The sequence below is a fragment of the Phalangium opilio genome, unplaced genomic scaffold (assembly GCF_054372755.1).
Source record: "Phalangium opilio isolate 3A_F unplaced genomic scaffold, DU_Popi_V2 ptg000054l_1, whole genome shotgun sequence".
In the NCBI taxonomy this organism is placed as follows: domain Eukaryota; kingdom Metazoa; phylum Arthropoda; class Arachnida; order Opiliones; family Phalangiidae; genus Phalangium; species Phalangium opilio.
The window spans coordinates 5,298,504-5,314,917 of record NW_028324173.1 but is presented as its reverse complement, the minus strand read 5'-3'; the positions used below and the strand labels follow the sequence as shown (position 1 = coordinate 5,314,917).

Here is a 16,414-nt window from a genome sequence, read left to right as displayed (position 1 = left end):
AAAATCCATTACAATCCGTGGGCCTAGGATCCCACACTAGTTTGACCGAAATTTCTAGCAGTCTATTAAATAAGCTGTTCTTGTCACCGTTTCTGATTCGTTACCTAAAACCACAGGACACACCTTAAAGTTTCGTTTCTTGCCCGCTGCTGGCGGGCAAATCAGCCTGCCAACTCAAAATGAGGGAAACGCCGTAGGTGGCGCGGTGATCGGACCTAATAAGAAGTTGGCTAACAGAGATGGTTCCGGTTATGGTTAGAGTCCAATACTTCCCAGGAAAAGAAGTCATAAACTTCTGCCTAAATCACACAAAAAATTAAAAAAATACTCACGAAAATAAATCCATGTGACGATCGTCGATGGGTATATCGAAATCAATCAAGGCGCGAGACAAACGGAGAACCGATAATCATTCCATACCGACTGACTTTGCGTACCCCATGTACCAAAACGGAGATTTCAAAGGCAAATTAAGACATCCAATCAGATGGTTCCTTTCGTGTCACGTGGAAATAAAGCTTAGATACGAAATGCATGAGCTCGACTAAAAATGTTAAAAAATACTTTTTTTCCTCATCCCCGACCGACAAAAATATTTTTTATTCTGGCGCATGCGTATGTGGCTTTATTTAGAGGATATAGAGAGCCAAAAGGTCAACTGTCAAACTTTCCATGGGGGTGGATATTTTCGAATAATGTTTACGGCAAATATCGTTGTTCACAGGCAAAATTTAACAAGTTGGGGTTTTTCTTAAATAATTAAATAAATATAATTGATATTAATTATTTTAATCGTCATTAATTTACCTTAATTCTAGTTAAATCGTTTTAAGAAACTTTATTCCCTAAATCATTTTAAACATAGCTATTGTTGACGTTTGAATTCAATCGTATGCCTCTTTAACAATTTTTTGGAAATTTATGGTATATAATTCAATTTATACACAATAAATGATAAGAAAACCAGTTAAACCAATGACGACACAGTATTCTTCGTTTTTAAGGCTAATTAAATGCTAATTATTTTGTATTAACAGATAATTTATTTTTTATTTTTTCCTTTCATGTTTTGAAAAAGGCCGTTCTTTAAAGGCATAATATTTAGTTAAATTACTTTTTCGTTTAATATAGAAAAACTACATTCTTATTTACAACGCGTGCTTGCTTTAAACAGTGACGAGAAATTTGAAACTTATACGTTTCGTTGGCTGTAAATTGTAACAAGTTATAGAACACATAATGTACGTTTTATTTTACGAGAACGGTGTACCAATGATTTTACACAATTGACATTTTATTAGCTAGTCCAGTTAGTCATTAAATTTTACAGTTTTTCCATTTGAATTTGACGTGCCACTCTTTATTCGTCTCCCTGTTTCATTGAAACGCTCTTCAAGTTTCATTAAGGGTTGTTCGATAGTAAGAGAAATCATCAAAGCGAAGATAAACGTAAGAGCCAAAAAACCAACTCTTTATTCGTCTCCCTGTTTCATTGAAACGCTCTTCAAGTTTCATTAAGGGTTGTTCGATAGTAAGAGAAATCATCAAAGCGAAGATAAACGTAAGAGCCAAAAAACCAAAAACATAGATTGACTAAAAGTAAATAAAAAGTATATTTGCGGTTTTACACCTTAGATCACGTCCAACTTTAAAAACAACGGTTTGATAAATACTATTAGATTTAAGAAGAGAATTTAGTAACGTTTACGGAGGGAGTAGAAACTTGAGAGGGAGTGTTAGTCTGATCTTAAAGAAGCAGTAATATAAATGGAAAGGAAAAAATGCGAGGATAGGATTATTGTCTCTCTCTCTCCCTCGATTCTAGCTAACGCGCACGCGCGAGTGGCGTCGGTAACTACACTACCGCCAGCTCCCAGCCTCCCACTTCCAGTTCTAAGCCGGTTATTAAATTTGACGCATGCGCGCGGACACCGCGGCGAGTGACTGAGCCAGCGCCGGAGAGAGACGAATTTAGCCACGAAGCGAACCAATCCGCCTACTCACATTATTGCTTCCTCTCAAGTCCATCCTCTCTGGTTTACATTTGGAAAGTTTCGATGTTTCAACGAATACTTTAAAAGCTTATTAAAAATAAATGGTTTTTATCTCTTTATAATTATAACTTATAATTATAGTCCACTTCAAAACAACATTTTTAAAAATACGTAGGAATTTTTCAATCGGCAATTTCATTATGCCCAATAGGGGTTAAATATAATCATAAGTTTATAAGATATGTTCCATAAGTATGACATACATCATACTTCATAATACCACAGACTTACTGAGAGCTAGTAACGCAAGAATTGACTACACGCGGTTTTGTAGGACTTCCATCTTCCTATTTAGTCTGTACTAAGCCTTTAACAGCGCCTCATCAGGCGTCACTTTACGAGAATCTATGACGTTTCGTATACGTCACTTCATGATAAGCTCTCAGTAACCAGTGACAAGTTTATGGTACATATTTCATGAGCTCTTGATATAAATTATAACAGAACTTACTGTTAAGTAATTATTTAAATGGATAGTCGCTCCTATTCCAAAGTAACAGTATCTGATAACGCTACTGTGAACCAAATAGGCGCAAAAACTAAGACGGCTCAGAGGTATCCATAGACTCCATGAGAGAAATTTATTTACTGGACCTGAAAATGCATTATGCATAATTTTCAAAGAACAATTTGTAAGTTAACAAAGTTCAGCATTTCTTCAAACCTCCGTTTCCCGTTAAACAGGCGAATGTAACCCACGAAACTGCAAGAGCCCATAAACTCCTCGAGAAGGTATTGTGAAGAATGTTTACCAACGGTCCAGTTTTAACCCAATATAGACCAAAGATTAGGAAAAACATAGTTAAGCAAGACAAAACCCAGTTGAAGTATGTCCAATACTGCAATTTAAAATGATAATTAGTAAATATAGGACTTCATAGACGGTAAATTCACTCCGTCGCTGATTTTAGTCATATATTTATATGACAAATATATGGTTTTTACGAAACCAGGGATAGATGTAATTTTAGAAGAAGAAATGTCGAACAGAGTAATCTGGGCATGCGTCAAAGTCCCGGAACCCTTTCCCCTGGACGGTGGGAGGGTACGAAAGAAGAGGCGGGTCATAGCGGCAGAGGTAAAAATGAATTACGTATTTTTGCCGTCCCCGTCAGTAACGTCATCATAACGTAGTTTAAGTGAGCTAATAAGATAATTTAAAATTATCGTTGCGTGTTGGATGGGGGGGGGGCTCCATACTGGGCTATGAGTCGGACTGAAGTAAATACTAACCGTTTTCCATTCCTACTTCTAAAATTACATCTATGATCTATCCCTGATGAAACCTATAATAATCACTACTCAAATTTTGCTTTGTGCCACTAATATGAAGATAGACAAAGGCTAGAGCACATCCAATAACGTAAGCTGGTACTCTTGTATACGGTTTCAGATTTACTTCATTTTTTATCTCCAAGAATCTTAAAATAAATTTCAGTTGCAATTATTGGTGGACTTAATGTAAATATAAGTCCTCCTCAAATAGCTAAGTCACACTGTTTATTCCTTGATATAAATCTTACTTTTTAATATCGGTAGCGTCATACATATCATGTTGAAAAAGGGTATCAGAATCTGCTATTTTAGAAGCCATTTCTCTATTACCAAGTTGAAGAGCTGGCAAATCTTTAGTCCAGGTTATGTAAGTCAAAAATATCCAGGAACTCAATGATATGGCAAATAAAATTAATAGCCCAATTGTTCGTAAGAATTTCTTCGAGCTTGTTGAAAAAAATAATTGAGAAAATACGATTAAAAACTAATTTTTAATAAATTTTGACCAATGACCGGAAGAGCTGATAATGATATGACGTCAAACTAGACTCCCTTTTTACGTATTTAATTAGTACGCACCTCTTAAGAAATATTAGAAATATTGGACTAATGAGGAAAAACTGCATATCGCAAGATATGTACCACAAAGCGCCTATACACTAAAATACAGAGGGAAAAAACTTTAATATTATAGTGTGATCAATTAAGCCTACCTCCGTTGGTATGACCTTCTAGAATACTTTACTCACTTGTGAATTAAGTGACTCCAAGTTAGAGATAAAAAGTAGATTTTTCCACCAGTTTTCATAACAAATATCTTTGTCATATTTTACAAACTCCCAGTTAGGTCCATTATCAGAAAGCGAAATCAGAGAGTAATGAACGAATATTACCAGCATTAAAATCGGAGTCACCCTAAAAGGGATTTTGATTAATCTTAAATTTAAAAGGACACGATATAAGAATATGCGTCAACCACAACAACAAGTGTACAAATGGGAAAAATTAAAAACGAAATATTTGGTATCACGTGACAACTCCATCCCCATCCAATCCCTTTAACTTACCGTAAAAAAGGCAAGAATTAAATTACCTTATGAGTTTATGTAGTTACAAGAAACAAATATTTCTTCGTGTCAATGGAGTGGGTTCCAGCAGGATAGCGTGTGTCAACTGGAAACCACTGCAGGAATTCAAAAATTATATAAGCAATAAAAGTCAATGCAACCAATACATGTTCCAAAAATTGTAGTTGGACCGAACTACAGTGGATTTTATGGGCGATTTGGAGTCGAAAGGTTCTATGACATTTTGCCCTGAGGGCCACCGTTTACATGTTATGATTTTACTGTTTTACGGAAGACTCCTTTATCGAATTAATATTTTCTTTCAGTTTCTCAATTAAATTTAAGGGGTCATCAGTAAAATACTTTAAGCGTAACTTGTAAACAGTGGCCATTAGGGGAAAGTGCAGGAACACATAGATTTCTTCCACTTGGAATCATCAAGAGACCATAGACCCCATACTAATATGTGATTGAAGGTAAGGGGAAGGGCTTAAAACTACATTAAACCGCCCGATCCTCCTTAGCTTTTCATTGGCTATTCACATATATAGGACAACCGTTAACCCTAAGTCTACTCGTTCACACGACGCATAGAGAACTGGTTTACATTCGGCTTCAACCCTCATAGGTCGGGGGAGTCTCGGCATATCACGTGGATTTCTAAATTAAAATGCATTATGCATGACGTCATGGGTGACGGTTTCTATGCCTGCTTATCTTTAATTCAAGCAGGAAGGAACAAAAAATGGACGGTTAAAGATTCCAAGTTGAAGAAACCTGTTTTCCTGCAAAATGTCATTGCGCATTCTCGATTCAAAATCACCCACCCTGCATTTATGTAAAAAATATATACTGGACCAATAGTAGAACATAATTTCACACAGGGTTTGGCCTTCCTAATTAAAGAAAGTATTTTGTGAACGGCAAATTTAATGATCTTACCTCAATAAGAAAAACGTGTCGTACGCGAAGAACCCTTGTGAGATAATGTAGCTTCCAAAATTGTAATAGTTCAATAAAACGTCAATGGGACTCTCTGAAAAATCATTCCCATTACCAATGAAATCATTTAAAAGGCCAATTGATCCTAAAACAAGGACTTTACTCACCCAAAATGGGAATCGCAAAAGTATATGACTGACAAAGTACTATCCAAGCGAGTGTGATAACGCGAATTCCGTGTAAACAAGTTAGGTTCTCGTTGCTTGTCGTTGTCTTTAAGATTGAGTTCAAATTTTTCGATAAGGAGAAGCATGTAAGGATATTGGTGACTAAAAAAATAAATAGTGAAGTCACAAATAGTTTCTACCTACTAACCTATTATGTTAAATGTAGGTGTGAACAGGAGTATAGAGCTATCTTAATTGTGACGTCAGGGGCTTAGCTTTGGCAGTGGGCGGCCATGTTTGGAACCGCTTTGGTTCTATGGGCAAATAGCATGGGTGACGTCACACTAAGACTTCTATAGTGATATTAATTAGATACAGCCATTTTTATTAACGATTATCTACACTGGTGTGAAAATTAAATCCTATCAAAAACATAAAATTGTAAAAATATGCCAAGCTTCACTTTGGAACTGCTACACCGAAAATGCTCTGAAATCCCATCTACAGCCAAGTTTTAACAGTTCCAAAAAGAGCCTTGGCATATTTTTTAGATCTTAATGTTTTTGTTCGGTTCTCACTCCTTTTCGTAGGTAAACCTCCTTTTTCGTTTCTGGTATTTTTTCTAACAACAGCATCATTTAGTTTTTAAAGTCGATGACCAAATAAGGCAAATTTGACTGGAGATATTTCGTAAACTATGTTAGGTACAAACTTGAGGGTTGAGGTAGGTCTATAAAGTACTCTTGGTAAGTAAAATTTTAGACTTCTTTCTTTACCAACAACAAAGATACAGGGGTTCAAAAGTGCCTAAGTTGCTTCGAGAAAAGAGTGTTCAGAGTGCTCATCTTGAAGAATGCTTAGAGTGCTCATCGTTACGAATGCAGAGTGCTCAACTTGGTGGATGCACACTGAATTACTTCAATGGTTCCAGAACCTAAATTTTTTCCATCCAGAGATGAAGGATGTTTTTGAGTTGTTGGCATCTCAAGAGCAGATGATTCTTTGACAAACCTATTTGCATTTGCTTGTCTTGCGTCGATAATTGTTCCAATGATGTTTAAGCCAAGTAGAAAAATCAGTAACAATCTAAGATACAAAGTAAAGATATTGTACAAAGGCTGTAAGAAGCTTGACGTAGAAATTATATATTTACATGCACAATATTGATGAATTAGCCAATGGTTCATTGTCCGCGTGACAAGAAATGTTGTACGACGAAGTTACTTTCGCTACTGGAATGAACTTTTCGATGGGAATAACATCTGTAAGAATTTTGAGAGTCGACGTAAGGATAAATCGTTACTTGATTTAATTGATAAGGAACTCCTTTTGAATGATTTTCGAAACTATTTCAATTTAAAATTTACAGATGTCAAAAATGAATTTTTTTATGATTATAGTGTTTTACGGACGACCCCTGCAATCCCATTCGACCGAAACCGCTTTTTGGTTTTTTATGGAGAATTTATTTAAATTTCCAGCCCAATGGCGGGTTTCTGCTGAATGGGAATTTATTTGAAAGAATTAGTTAATTAAATGTCTGTGAGGATTTCGAATCACCGCAGCAGCATGGTAGAATATCAGGCTTTTAATTCAGAGGCTCGGGTTCAAACCCAGAGAAGGAAATTGTAAGTTAAGTTAGGTTAATAATATTTTATAAATCATTTAACTATTCTACGCCTTTTCTAAAATATTTATGTTTAGCTTCATTGACTTCTCAAATAATATGCCTTTTCCAAAACATTACTGTTATGTTTGGTTAGGTTTGGTTTGGTTAAGTTAGGTTAGTAATATTTTATAAATCATTTAACAATGTTACGCCTTTTCCAAAATATTGATGTTTTATACCTTCATTGACTTCTCAAATAATATGCCTTTTTCAAAACTTTACTGTTATGTTTTAGGTTTGGGTTCGTTATGTTAGGTTAGTAATATTTTACAAATCATTTTACTATGGTACGCCTTTTCCGAAATGTTCATGTTTAGCTTCATTGACTTCTCAAATAATATGCCTTTTGCAAAACATTACTGTTATGTTAGGTTTGGTTAGGTTAGGTTTGGTTTGGTTTGGTTTGGTCAGGTTTGGTTAGGTTAGGTTAGGTTAGGTTAGGTTTAGGTTAGGTTTAGGTTTAGGTTTGGTTTGGTTTGGTTTGGTTTGGTCAGGTTTGGTTAGGTTAGGTTAGGTTAGGTTAGGTTAGGTTTAGGTTAGGTTTAAGTCAGGTTTGGTTTGGTTAGGTTAGGTTGGGTTAGGTTAGGTTAGGTTTAGGTTTGGTTTGGTCAGGTTTGGTTAGGTTAGGTTAGGTTTGGTTAGGTTTAGGTTTGGTTAGGTTAGGTTTAGGTTTGGTTAGGTTGGTTTGGTTTGGTCAGGTTTGGTTTGGTCAGGTTTGGTTAGGTTAGGTTTGGTTTGGTCAGGTTAGGTTAGGTTAGGTTAGGTTTGGTTAGGTTTGGTTAGGTTTGGTTTGGTTAGGTTTGGTTTGGTTTGGTTTGGTTAGGTTTAGGTTTGGTTTGGTCATGTTAGGTTAGGTTAGGTTAGGTTTGGTCAGGTTGGGTCAGGTTTGGTTAGGTTAGGTTTAGGTTAGGTTAGGTTTGGTTTGGTTTGGTTTGGTTTGGTTTGATTAGGTTAGGTTTAGGTTAGGTTTGGTTTGGTTTGCTTTGGTTAGGTTAGGTTTAGGTTAGGTTAGGTTAGGTTAGGTTAGGTTAAGTTAGGTTTGGTTAGGTTTTGGTTTGGTTTGGTCAGGTTTGGTTAGGTTAGGTAAGGTTAGGTTTGGTTTGGTTTGCTCAGGTTTGGTTAGGTTACTTCTATTATTCGAACCTTACAGGAGGGATTTCTACAATTATAGTAACTAGTTTTATCCTTTTTCTTATTCAATTGAAACAAGTAGCCATTATTGATGTAAAGAAAGCCGCCTTTATTAGCAATTCTCTCCGTTATCAATCACTCTTAAAGTTAAATTTTGCATTTCAAACATCAATATATATATACAACGAAAACTGTAGGGTAAAAAAAGCCTTAAAAAAAGTGAAAACGTTTGCTTTTTAAATTTTGATGTATATTTCCCCAAACCGCACATTTGGGCTGTTTTCGATTGAATGGGAAACGCGTTCGGTCGATTGGGATTCGGTCGAATGGGACACAAGCTTAAATTTCAGTAAGAAATTGAAAGATAACACTGATTTAATTAAGGGGTCAGCTGTAAAACACTCTAATCATAACTTATAAACGGTGGCCTTTAGAACAAAATTTCATAAAACAATTTCTACTCAAAATCGGCCATGGAACCCAATGTACTTTGTTCCTGTATTTAAAATATATTTTCCTCAATATTTAGTTGAAGAAAACTCATTCTAGTTGCCAATGAAGATTCTACATATCTATTATAGTAAATTAATGTATGTTAAACGAAAAAAATTGGCTCTCACTTGCAAGTTTTTGAAGAAGTATTCTAGTGTATATATGATTGAGTTCTGCTGCGTTACACGTATCAGGAACGCATATGCCAATTTTTAAAGCCATTTTGAAATTTCCTTCAACACTGTCCTGAAAGATAAAAATACCATACTCATTTAACCTTAATGCAGTTTTTCAACGTCAATAGTGCTCAATGGGTTTCAGGAGTAATTTTAATCTTTATATTATTCAAACTCCTCCCTTCATTTCTGGTCAAATTGATCCGCTCTATGGTGGGTGCTAATCAATGATTTTTACATAATTCTTGATACTTACACCACCAAGTGGTATTTTTAAGTTACAGTATCTTCCCTTAACTTCAGAAGTAAACTTGTTTCTATTTGGAATTCTCAAACTCGAGCATTTTGTGAAGTCACCTGGCCAATACAATCTTCCTCCCGTAATTCCACTAGGCGGTTTTCCAGCAAAATCGAGCACTTAAAAATATGTAGTTTAACTTAAAAAGCAACGCCAGGTTAGAGTATTTTTTCAACCGAAATATTGTGTAAAACAATAAATATATTAATTAAAACCATGTTTATATCTACAATATTAAGGAAGAAGATGCAAGCAATTAAGTTTCCGGTATGGACACTATGCGTTAGGGAGGTTTGCATCAAAGTCTGGTGGAGCATGTTCAGCCTTTCTTTTTCCTTTCTATTTTCCTCCTTGGTTGAGTGTAAAAGGGTTTGTCTGCGTGTGCCCTCACGCTAATATGTAGGGGCGTTTATAAAGCTTATATTCCTCACAAATAGAGTTATTCTACTACTGTGAATTTTGTAGACTTATTGGGAATGGGCATCGTTGAATCTTAGTCACGTGACATTAGCCATCACTACTCCAGAAAATAGTAACACTACTACTTCAATATATAGGTCCAGAAGTATATAATACTTCTCTTCGAGAGAAGTGTACCCCAAAGCGGGGTAATTGTAACATCATTTTACATTTGGAGCAAAGTTACTAAACCGAATCACATACGCGATAAATAGTTCCTTCATCTTTACTCTATTAGCTCTTAACTATTTGGTAATACGCGCTTGTACATTTTTGTCCCTCGTCAAAACAATTAAGGTTTGTGGGTTGATTGCTGAGGATTTAGTACTACCAAACAGTTAAAGAATTCACCTTACGGTGCGATACCCATCTGATGTTTGATCAGCGGGAGAGCAAACAAAAAGGGTAAGCCTGGGAAGGAAGAGAAGAATGATGCTACATAACTACAGTATCAATCTAATATCCCCTTCTGATAGGTCTAAAAACGCCCCCACATGTACAGTACACGCTTTTAATGAAAGAGTAATACGCGCCTACTAACAAATTATTTTGGTAGAGGTTTCGATTAATAGCTCTTTAATTACGATTAATATTACTACTTACATTTCAGCGCCCATATGGTATTTATAGATTTATAAACGTAATTGAGTGATTCAACGCAACGATAATTTTTTACTGGGATCATTCTTGGAGTAGCAATCTTTTTTTCAACTTTCAATGCATTTTCAAGTATCGCGAATGGGTTTACGAGTTGTGAAACCACTAACTTCGTCTTAACATTCTCCAAATTTTGAACAATACTTCTTTGAAGTTCATCGCCATTTACCTCATTCAGCTCGTTATGTTTTGAAAGGCTTGTTAATACTTGAGATAATAAACACAAGGCGAAAATTTTGAGCGGCATATTGCTTGTTGAACTCGTCGCGCAAAGGCAAATCAGGTCCAAATGATAATTTGAAAAACCTGTGTTTATTCTGAAGCTGTAAGTTAACTGTAGACTAACATTTGTTTATGTAGTATAGAGCGAAAGCGCGTTTAGAGTATTGTACTGTACATTTACGTTGACTCGAAGTAAATGTTTTGTTGTAGTATAAAACCTTTAACAACTACTGCTTAAGCTTTAAAAAGCAAAAATCGCGCATTGTAAATACTTCTGGAAACCAAATTAGTTTTAATTGAAATAAATAATAGCATCCATAAGTGATTGTAGCGTATTAATTGATTATTAAATTATGAAAATAACCATTTTTTCGAATAACTTTTACACTACCTATACTTCGTAATGCTGGCGGCTTATTCAGAGCAGCTGGTTCGAGAACGACAAGCGAGAATTGAGTACACTCCGTTTTGCGATCTATCTACATATTTTGTCTGTAGTAAGCCTTTGATAGCGCCTCACCAGGTGTCGCGTGACGTTTCACCTACGTCACTGCATGACAAGCTCTCAGTAACCAGTGAAAAACTTATGGAACATACCTTATAAACTTATGATAAAAGTAAAGCCTTTGCTAAATACATTTACGTTTAGAGAAATGGCGAAGAAACAGTCACCGTTATGATGCCATCTGCCAGTCAAGCGGTGGGCTGTGTGCTTATTTGATTTTCGATTTTCAAATAATAAAAACTATTTTATACAAAATATTGTTCCCTATGTAAAACTATCAAAACTTGATGGCAGTCGAAATCAAATGTCATTATCCTTTTTTAAAGGAAAATGAAAATATTATTTTCACTTGAGACATAAAAAACTTAATTAAAAGTTTATAAGTAAACATTAAATACCAATTATAAAAATTTTTATTTAACAGGGAATTCTTCCAATATTACAAAATTATATCAAAACCAGGAATAGATGTAATTTTAGGAGCAGGAATGGAGAACAGAGTAATGTGGGCGAGCGTCAAAGTCCCGGACCCCTTCCCTGGGAGGGGGGAAGCAATAAGAAGCGGGTCATAGTGACAAAGGTAATAAGGAACTACATATTTTTTCGCCGTCCCTGACAGCAACGTAGTTTAAGTGAGTCAATAAGATCATTTAAAATTTTCGTAACGTGTTGGAGGGAGGGGCTCTATACTGGGCCATGAGTCGGACTGAAGTAATGGCTAACCGTTCTCCATTCCTGCTTCTAAAATTACATCTATCCCTGATTATACTAAAACTACTGAATTTGTAAGCGCCACTCTTATACGCGAGATAGAACGTGATTTAAATTAGTTTTTCATTTAAACTTGATCTTTTCGCCTGGTTTACATTTTTGAAAAGTTTCTCTAATCTCATCATTGGGGCTTCGATAGATAAGGAAAGAACGAAACCACACATGCATGAAATCGTCAAAAATCCAAAACAATTGGCTATCTGAAAAAGTAAAAAATAACAGACTTAACAAATTTTTTCTTTAGTTGGAAGTTATGCCATTCAACTCAGATGGTCTGGAATGGTGATTCAGCACGTGGTTCTTTTGGGGCAGCGCCTTTATAGCGCCACGCCGCGACCAATATTGAAACTTTTTCGACTCAAACCATAGCCATAACATGATGTATGAGTCGAAAAGTTTCGGGACTCTCCCGATAGGGGCGACGACAGGCGATGCCATTCGATGAACTGGGGTTTTCGCTTATCATTCAAGTCCATCTGTTTAATGATCTTAGGTTGAAATAGTTCTGCTCCATATTGGAGTAACGCCCCCTCTTCGGCGATCGCTCAATTTTCGGCCGCGAAACTTAGCACCATTTTCAGAGTTGCAATGCTGCCAGGCACCTTTGCGCCGTTTTTCCTGGACTGTTTGTCGGCGGCTCTGCTTTCCATATTCATACACAAAGCATCCGTAAAAGATATATTTTTGTTTGTGGCGAACTTAAACTTGGCTTGATTTCATTTCAATAACAATTTATTTAAATTGGAAATCTCAATCTTTAAACGTTGAAGACAACAGTAAAACCTTAAAGAATAAGGCATATACGCTGGTATTTTTAAAATTGTGTCCTCTAGTTCTCTGAACAATGAAGCAGACGATAATTGGTTAGAAAACCACAGCCCACGCGGTCACAAACGTGATCGAGTTAGCTATGACCAAACAAAATCACTCTTTCTATAAATGGCGACCAATCACGTGATCATATTTTTCCCGTGAAAAACGCCGCGAGATTCTTTACACATCCGCGGCGCCCAAATGGACTAATACTATTCCTTTTACATAATTTTTAGGCTAAAATGATCCGTACCATTTACACAAGGTGACCAGAATCCTAGGAGGACAAAATAGTTGCCCTTCTGTCCTCCAAAGCAGCCTCATCTCCTTGTAAAAATGGTATGGATCCTCCAAGAATGAGAACTATATACTCACCACTATCGAATTTTCAAAATGAAGTAGAGTACTTCTAGATAAATAGAAATAATCAATTACAATTGCGTGAATTAAGTAGATAGAGTAGCTAGTACGACTAAGAACAATCCACACATTCCAGGACAAAAATTTATCAACTGGTCCTGAAAGTTTAACCAATTTTTAGTGAAATATTCTTGCATGAAAAGTTTAAAGGCCGACTTCCAGCGAAAAGGGTTCTAACGAACTGAAAACTGAGCATAGAGACTAACAATGGAGCGACCGTGCCTATTTTAGAAGCTCGCTGGGTCAAAAGTTGGAAGGGTTCTCGCTAACTGAAAGCCGTGCAATGTGGTTATAGCGAACTGAAGATGAACAAATGAAATCCTTTTAAATTTATTTCATCTCGAATTTTTGCTTTCCCCTGAAGGTAATTCTCTATTGTGCATCTTCAGTTCTCTAAAACCACATTGCATGGCTTTCAGTTAGCGAGAACCCTTCCAACTTTTGACCCAGCGGGGACTCGAAAATCGGCACGGTCGCTCCATTGTAAGTCTCTATGCTCGGTTTTCAGTTCGCTAGAACTCTTTTCGATGGAAGTCGGCCTTTAAAACTACATTTCCATACCTCCATGTCCAGTCGAACACGCGAAGATACTCCAAGATACTGCCATTGACCATAAGGTTTTAGAAAATACGTTGAATAGAATATTCATGATTGGTCCTTCTTGGACCCAGTAGAGGCAGTGGATAATAAACAGCAAAGTAATGCAAGAGATAGTCCAACCCAAGTATATCAAAGTCTAAAAAGATAATTGACAATAGATCATTCCATTTATTACTTGCCCAGAAACCAACACACATAAGCGAGATATACAATATCATAAGTTCTTATGATACGTTCCATAAGATTTTCACTCATTACTGAGACCAAGAAGGGACATCTAGTTTACTAGGAAGATGCCGAAGTATTCGTGGGCCATAGTCCCAGTCCCCCTTTCAAAATACAAGGGGGAACGTAAAAGGAGGCCGGGCTATTTCGCCTCTCCTCAGTCGTCAGTAATTTTCGTCATTCGCGTCGTGCTGACGTGAGTTTTCAAGAACCAATGTGATGCTGGTGGTAATTTAGAGGGTGGGATTTACTCCGGACCTTCGTTTGGACTGGAGATAAAGCTAGAAATATATATCTTCTCCCTAGTAAACTAGATATCTCTTCTTGTTGAGACCTTGTCTTAAAGTGGCATACATTCTCGTAAAGCGACGCCTGGTGAGGTGATATGAACTTATATGCACTAGGATTAATGTAGGGCTATTTGTCATCAAAGAGTTAAGGTATGCTTATATCTCACCTTATTTAGAAACCCTCGAGCTCCATTCATTTGTACAATGATAAAGCCTAACAGACATCCAATAATATAAGACTGAATTCTCGTATATGGTTTTTGGCTAATTAAGTTAACGTAATTTCCGATACTAAAAATAAGGTGTTGCAATTAAATATTAGCACTAATGGGTATTGGATACCTGAAATGCATAGATTTAATTTACTTGGAATTCTAAAGCGCCCATAAACTACATACTAATATCTGATTGAAGGTAAGGGCTTAAAACTTCATGAAACAGCTAGCTCCTCCTTCCTCGCGTCTTATTGGCTATTCGAATGTATATAGTTTTCAGTTGGAGGATGTAACACTAAAATAAGCCTGGCTGTGATTTACCCTTTTTCCCCTGGCTGGTTTACCCCACGCGCCATAGGCGAGAGGAAAAATCTTCGTGGGGCCCACGTGACCCCAGCCCGAAAACGTTTACGAGGGGACAGAGGAGGGACGAGAGAGTCAGAAGATATCTAGAGTCCGACCTAGGAACAAGGCGAGCGAGACAGTAGAGCCGCTGCGGGAACGCGTTTACGCGTTCGATATACCTTACCTCGGTAAGACGGTAACCTCGGTTGGAAAAACTAAAAAGCGCGGGAAGTAATATGACCGTGTGATATCTAACAATGAACTCTAAAACAATCTGAAGAGACGCGAGATGCGCCGTTGAAAATGAAGACACCCACCGGAGTCCTAAGCCACGAAAAGGCTACAACTGTGAGTGACAAAGAACTTAATATTAAGGGGTAAACAGCCAGGCTACCAAAACTTAACTTATTGTTTAATCTATCCGTAATTAATATGTTTTATGATAATAAATTGTTTACATTGATTGATTTCTACCAGAGTCGAACCTGCCTTAGAATTTACTTTAGCTATAAGCACTAATGAGCACATTTATTTATTACTAAACTTTAACTTAACTAAATGAAATAGAAAGCAGTAGGAAAAATGTCTCATTTTGGGGGTCCGTGTCCGGGATTATAAAAATACTCTCCCAGAAGTAAATTAGTGTAAACTTAGTCATGCCCCATTTCGATCAGATATTGATCAAAATTACAAAGTGATTGTTCATCGTCGTGGTATTAAGTCCATGACTATTTTAAGGTTACAAAAAGTAACCACAAGCTTAGTATGAAAACTTAAGATTTAAATACTGTTTACTCTCGATTAACTGATCCACCTAGAATTTTTGAGGTTACGCATTTCCTTTGGGTAAGGGTGTGGCGGTGCAATTAAGTTAATCGTAGAGTTCCATTATTTTTTTCGTGCCCAAAGAGGTATTAGTCTTTTCCAATACAAATTTTTGAGGGTCAAATTTTAATTATTGTTGATTTCTGTTTATTGCTTAAAATTTTTGAGGGTCAAAATTTTAGCTACCATTACTATTAAAACCACCTGGGTAAATAATTTTTCTTTATTCTAAATTTGAAAGAAAGTTTTCTTAGAAAACTATTCCCGTTGAGTTCGTTTTGGAATTTCTCCAAAATTTCACTTATTCACGCTCTATTGTAGTTTGATTATTGTGTTTTCGTGGGTAAAGAGGTAGAAGCTTAGGATTAACCTATGAACTTTAGGCCCATTCACGACACCTGCCTCCCCCATTTCAGTCGACAAACCAGTTGCGACACTTGTTTTCGAAAGCTTAAGAATTTTGAGAGAAACGAGCGTGCAGAACGCCGTAAATCCCCTCTACCCCCTATGGTGAAGCGTAAGGTAACTTTAAAAACAAGAATTCCAAAGATTTCTCGTACAATGGCATCGAGTATGAATTCACCTGGTTCAGGGAATTCCCCAGTAGCGCAAGGCGTTAATAGTTCATCCACTACCTCGATTGCCAGTAACCCACCTGCTTCTCCAATTTTCAATACTAACGTTTCTACGGGTAGTAACCCTTTGTTAGTTTTGGGTGTGAACAGCCCCTTGCCTCCGTGTACAATGGCAAGCGCTTCCACAGTGGCGCCAATTTTAGTTCATCCCACCTTGGTAA

General features: G+C 36.6%; 3 protein-coding genes across 5 annotated transcripts in view; all 3 read right to left on the bottom strand.

The window, feature by feature from the left end:
- Positions 1-1,230: 1,230 nt before the first annotated feature.
- Positions 1,231-4,285, bottom strand: LOC149670960 (O-acyltransferase like protein-like). The gene is made up of 7 exons (XM_089840377.1): positions 4,079-4,285; positions 3,909-3,988; positions 3,578-3,775; positions 3,361-3,475; positions 2,719-2,893; positions 2,506-2,648; positions 1,231-1,593 (listed from the first exon to the last, which is right to left on the bottom strand). The coding sequence occupies exons 1-7, from the start codon at positions 4,226-4,228 to the stop codon at positions 1,393-1,395; spliced, it is 1,062 nt and encodes a 353-aa protein (XP_089696503.1). The 5' UTR covers positions 4,229-4,285; the 3' UTR covers positions 1,231-1,392.
- A 288-nt stretch (positions 4,286-4,573) lies between these two features.
- On the bottom strand, positions 4,574-10,639 carry LOC149670959 (uncharacterized). 3 transcript variants are annotated; one of them, XM_089840379.1, is made up of 7 exons: positions 10,334-10,639; positions 9,230-9,390; positions 8,926-9,043; positions 6,659-6,767; positions 5,506-6,591; positions 5,363-5,432; positions 4,574-5,292 (listed from the first exon to the last, which is right to left on the bottom strand). In XM_089840379.1, exons 1-5 carry the CDS (start codon positions 10,632-10,634, stop codon positions 6,378-6,380), a joined length of 903 nt encoding a protein of 300 aa, XP_089696505.1. In that variant the 5' UTR covers positions 10,635-10,639; the 3' UTR covers positions 4,574-5,292; positions 5,363-5,432; positions 5,506-6,377. The 3 variants fall into 3 exon arrangements, with proteins under 3 accessions (XP_089696505.1, XP_089696506.1, XP_089696504.1); XM_089840380.1 differs by having other exon boundaries at positions 4,574-5,432; positions 5,506-5,667; positions 6,282-6,591; XM_089840378.1 differs by having other exon boundaries at positions 4,574-5,432.
- Positions 10,640-12,832: 2,193 nt separating this feature from the next.
- Positions 12,833-16,414, bottom strand: part of LOC149670955 (nose resistant to fluoxetine protein 6-like) — a 92,219-nt gene continuing 88,637 nt past the window's right edge. Inside the window, exons 13-14 of the mRNA XM_089840486.1 lie at positions 13,680-14,524; positions 12,833-13,216 (exon numbers count right to left, since the gene is read on the bottom strand). Coding sequence (XP_089696612.1) covers positions 14,371-14,524 — 154 coding nt within the window. The 3' untranslated portion in view covers positions 12,833-13,216; positions 13,680-14,370. The remainder of the gene's footprint in view (positions 13,217-13,679; positions 14,525-16,414) is intronic.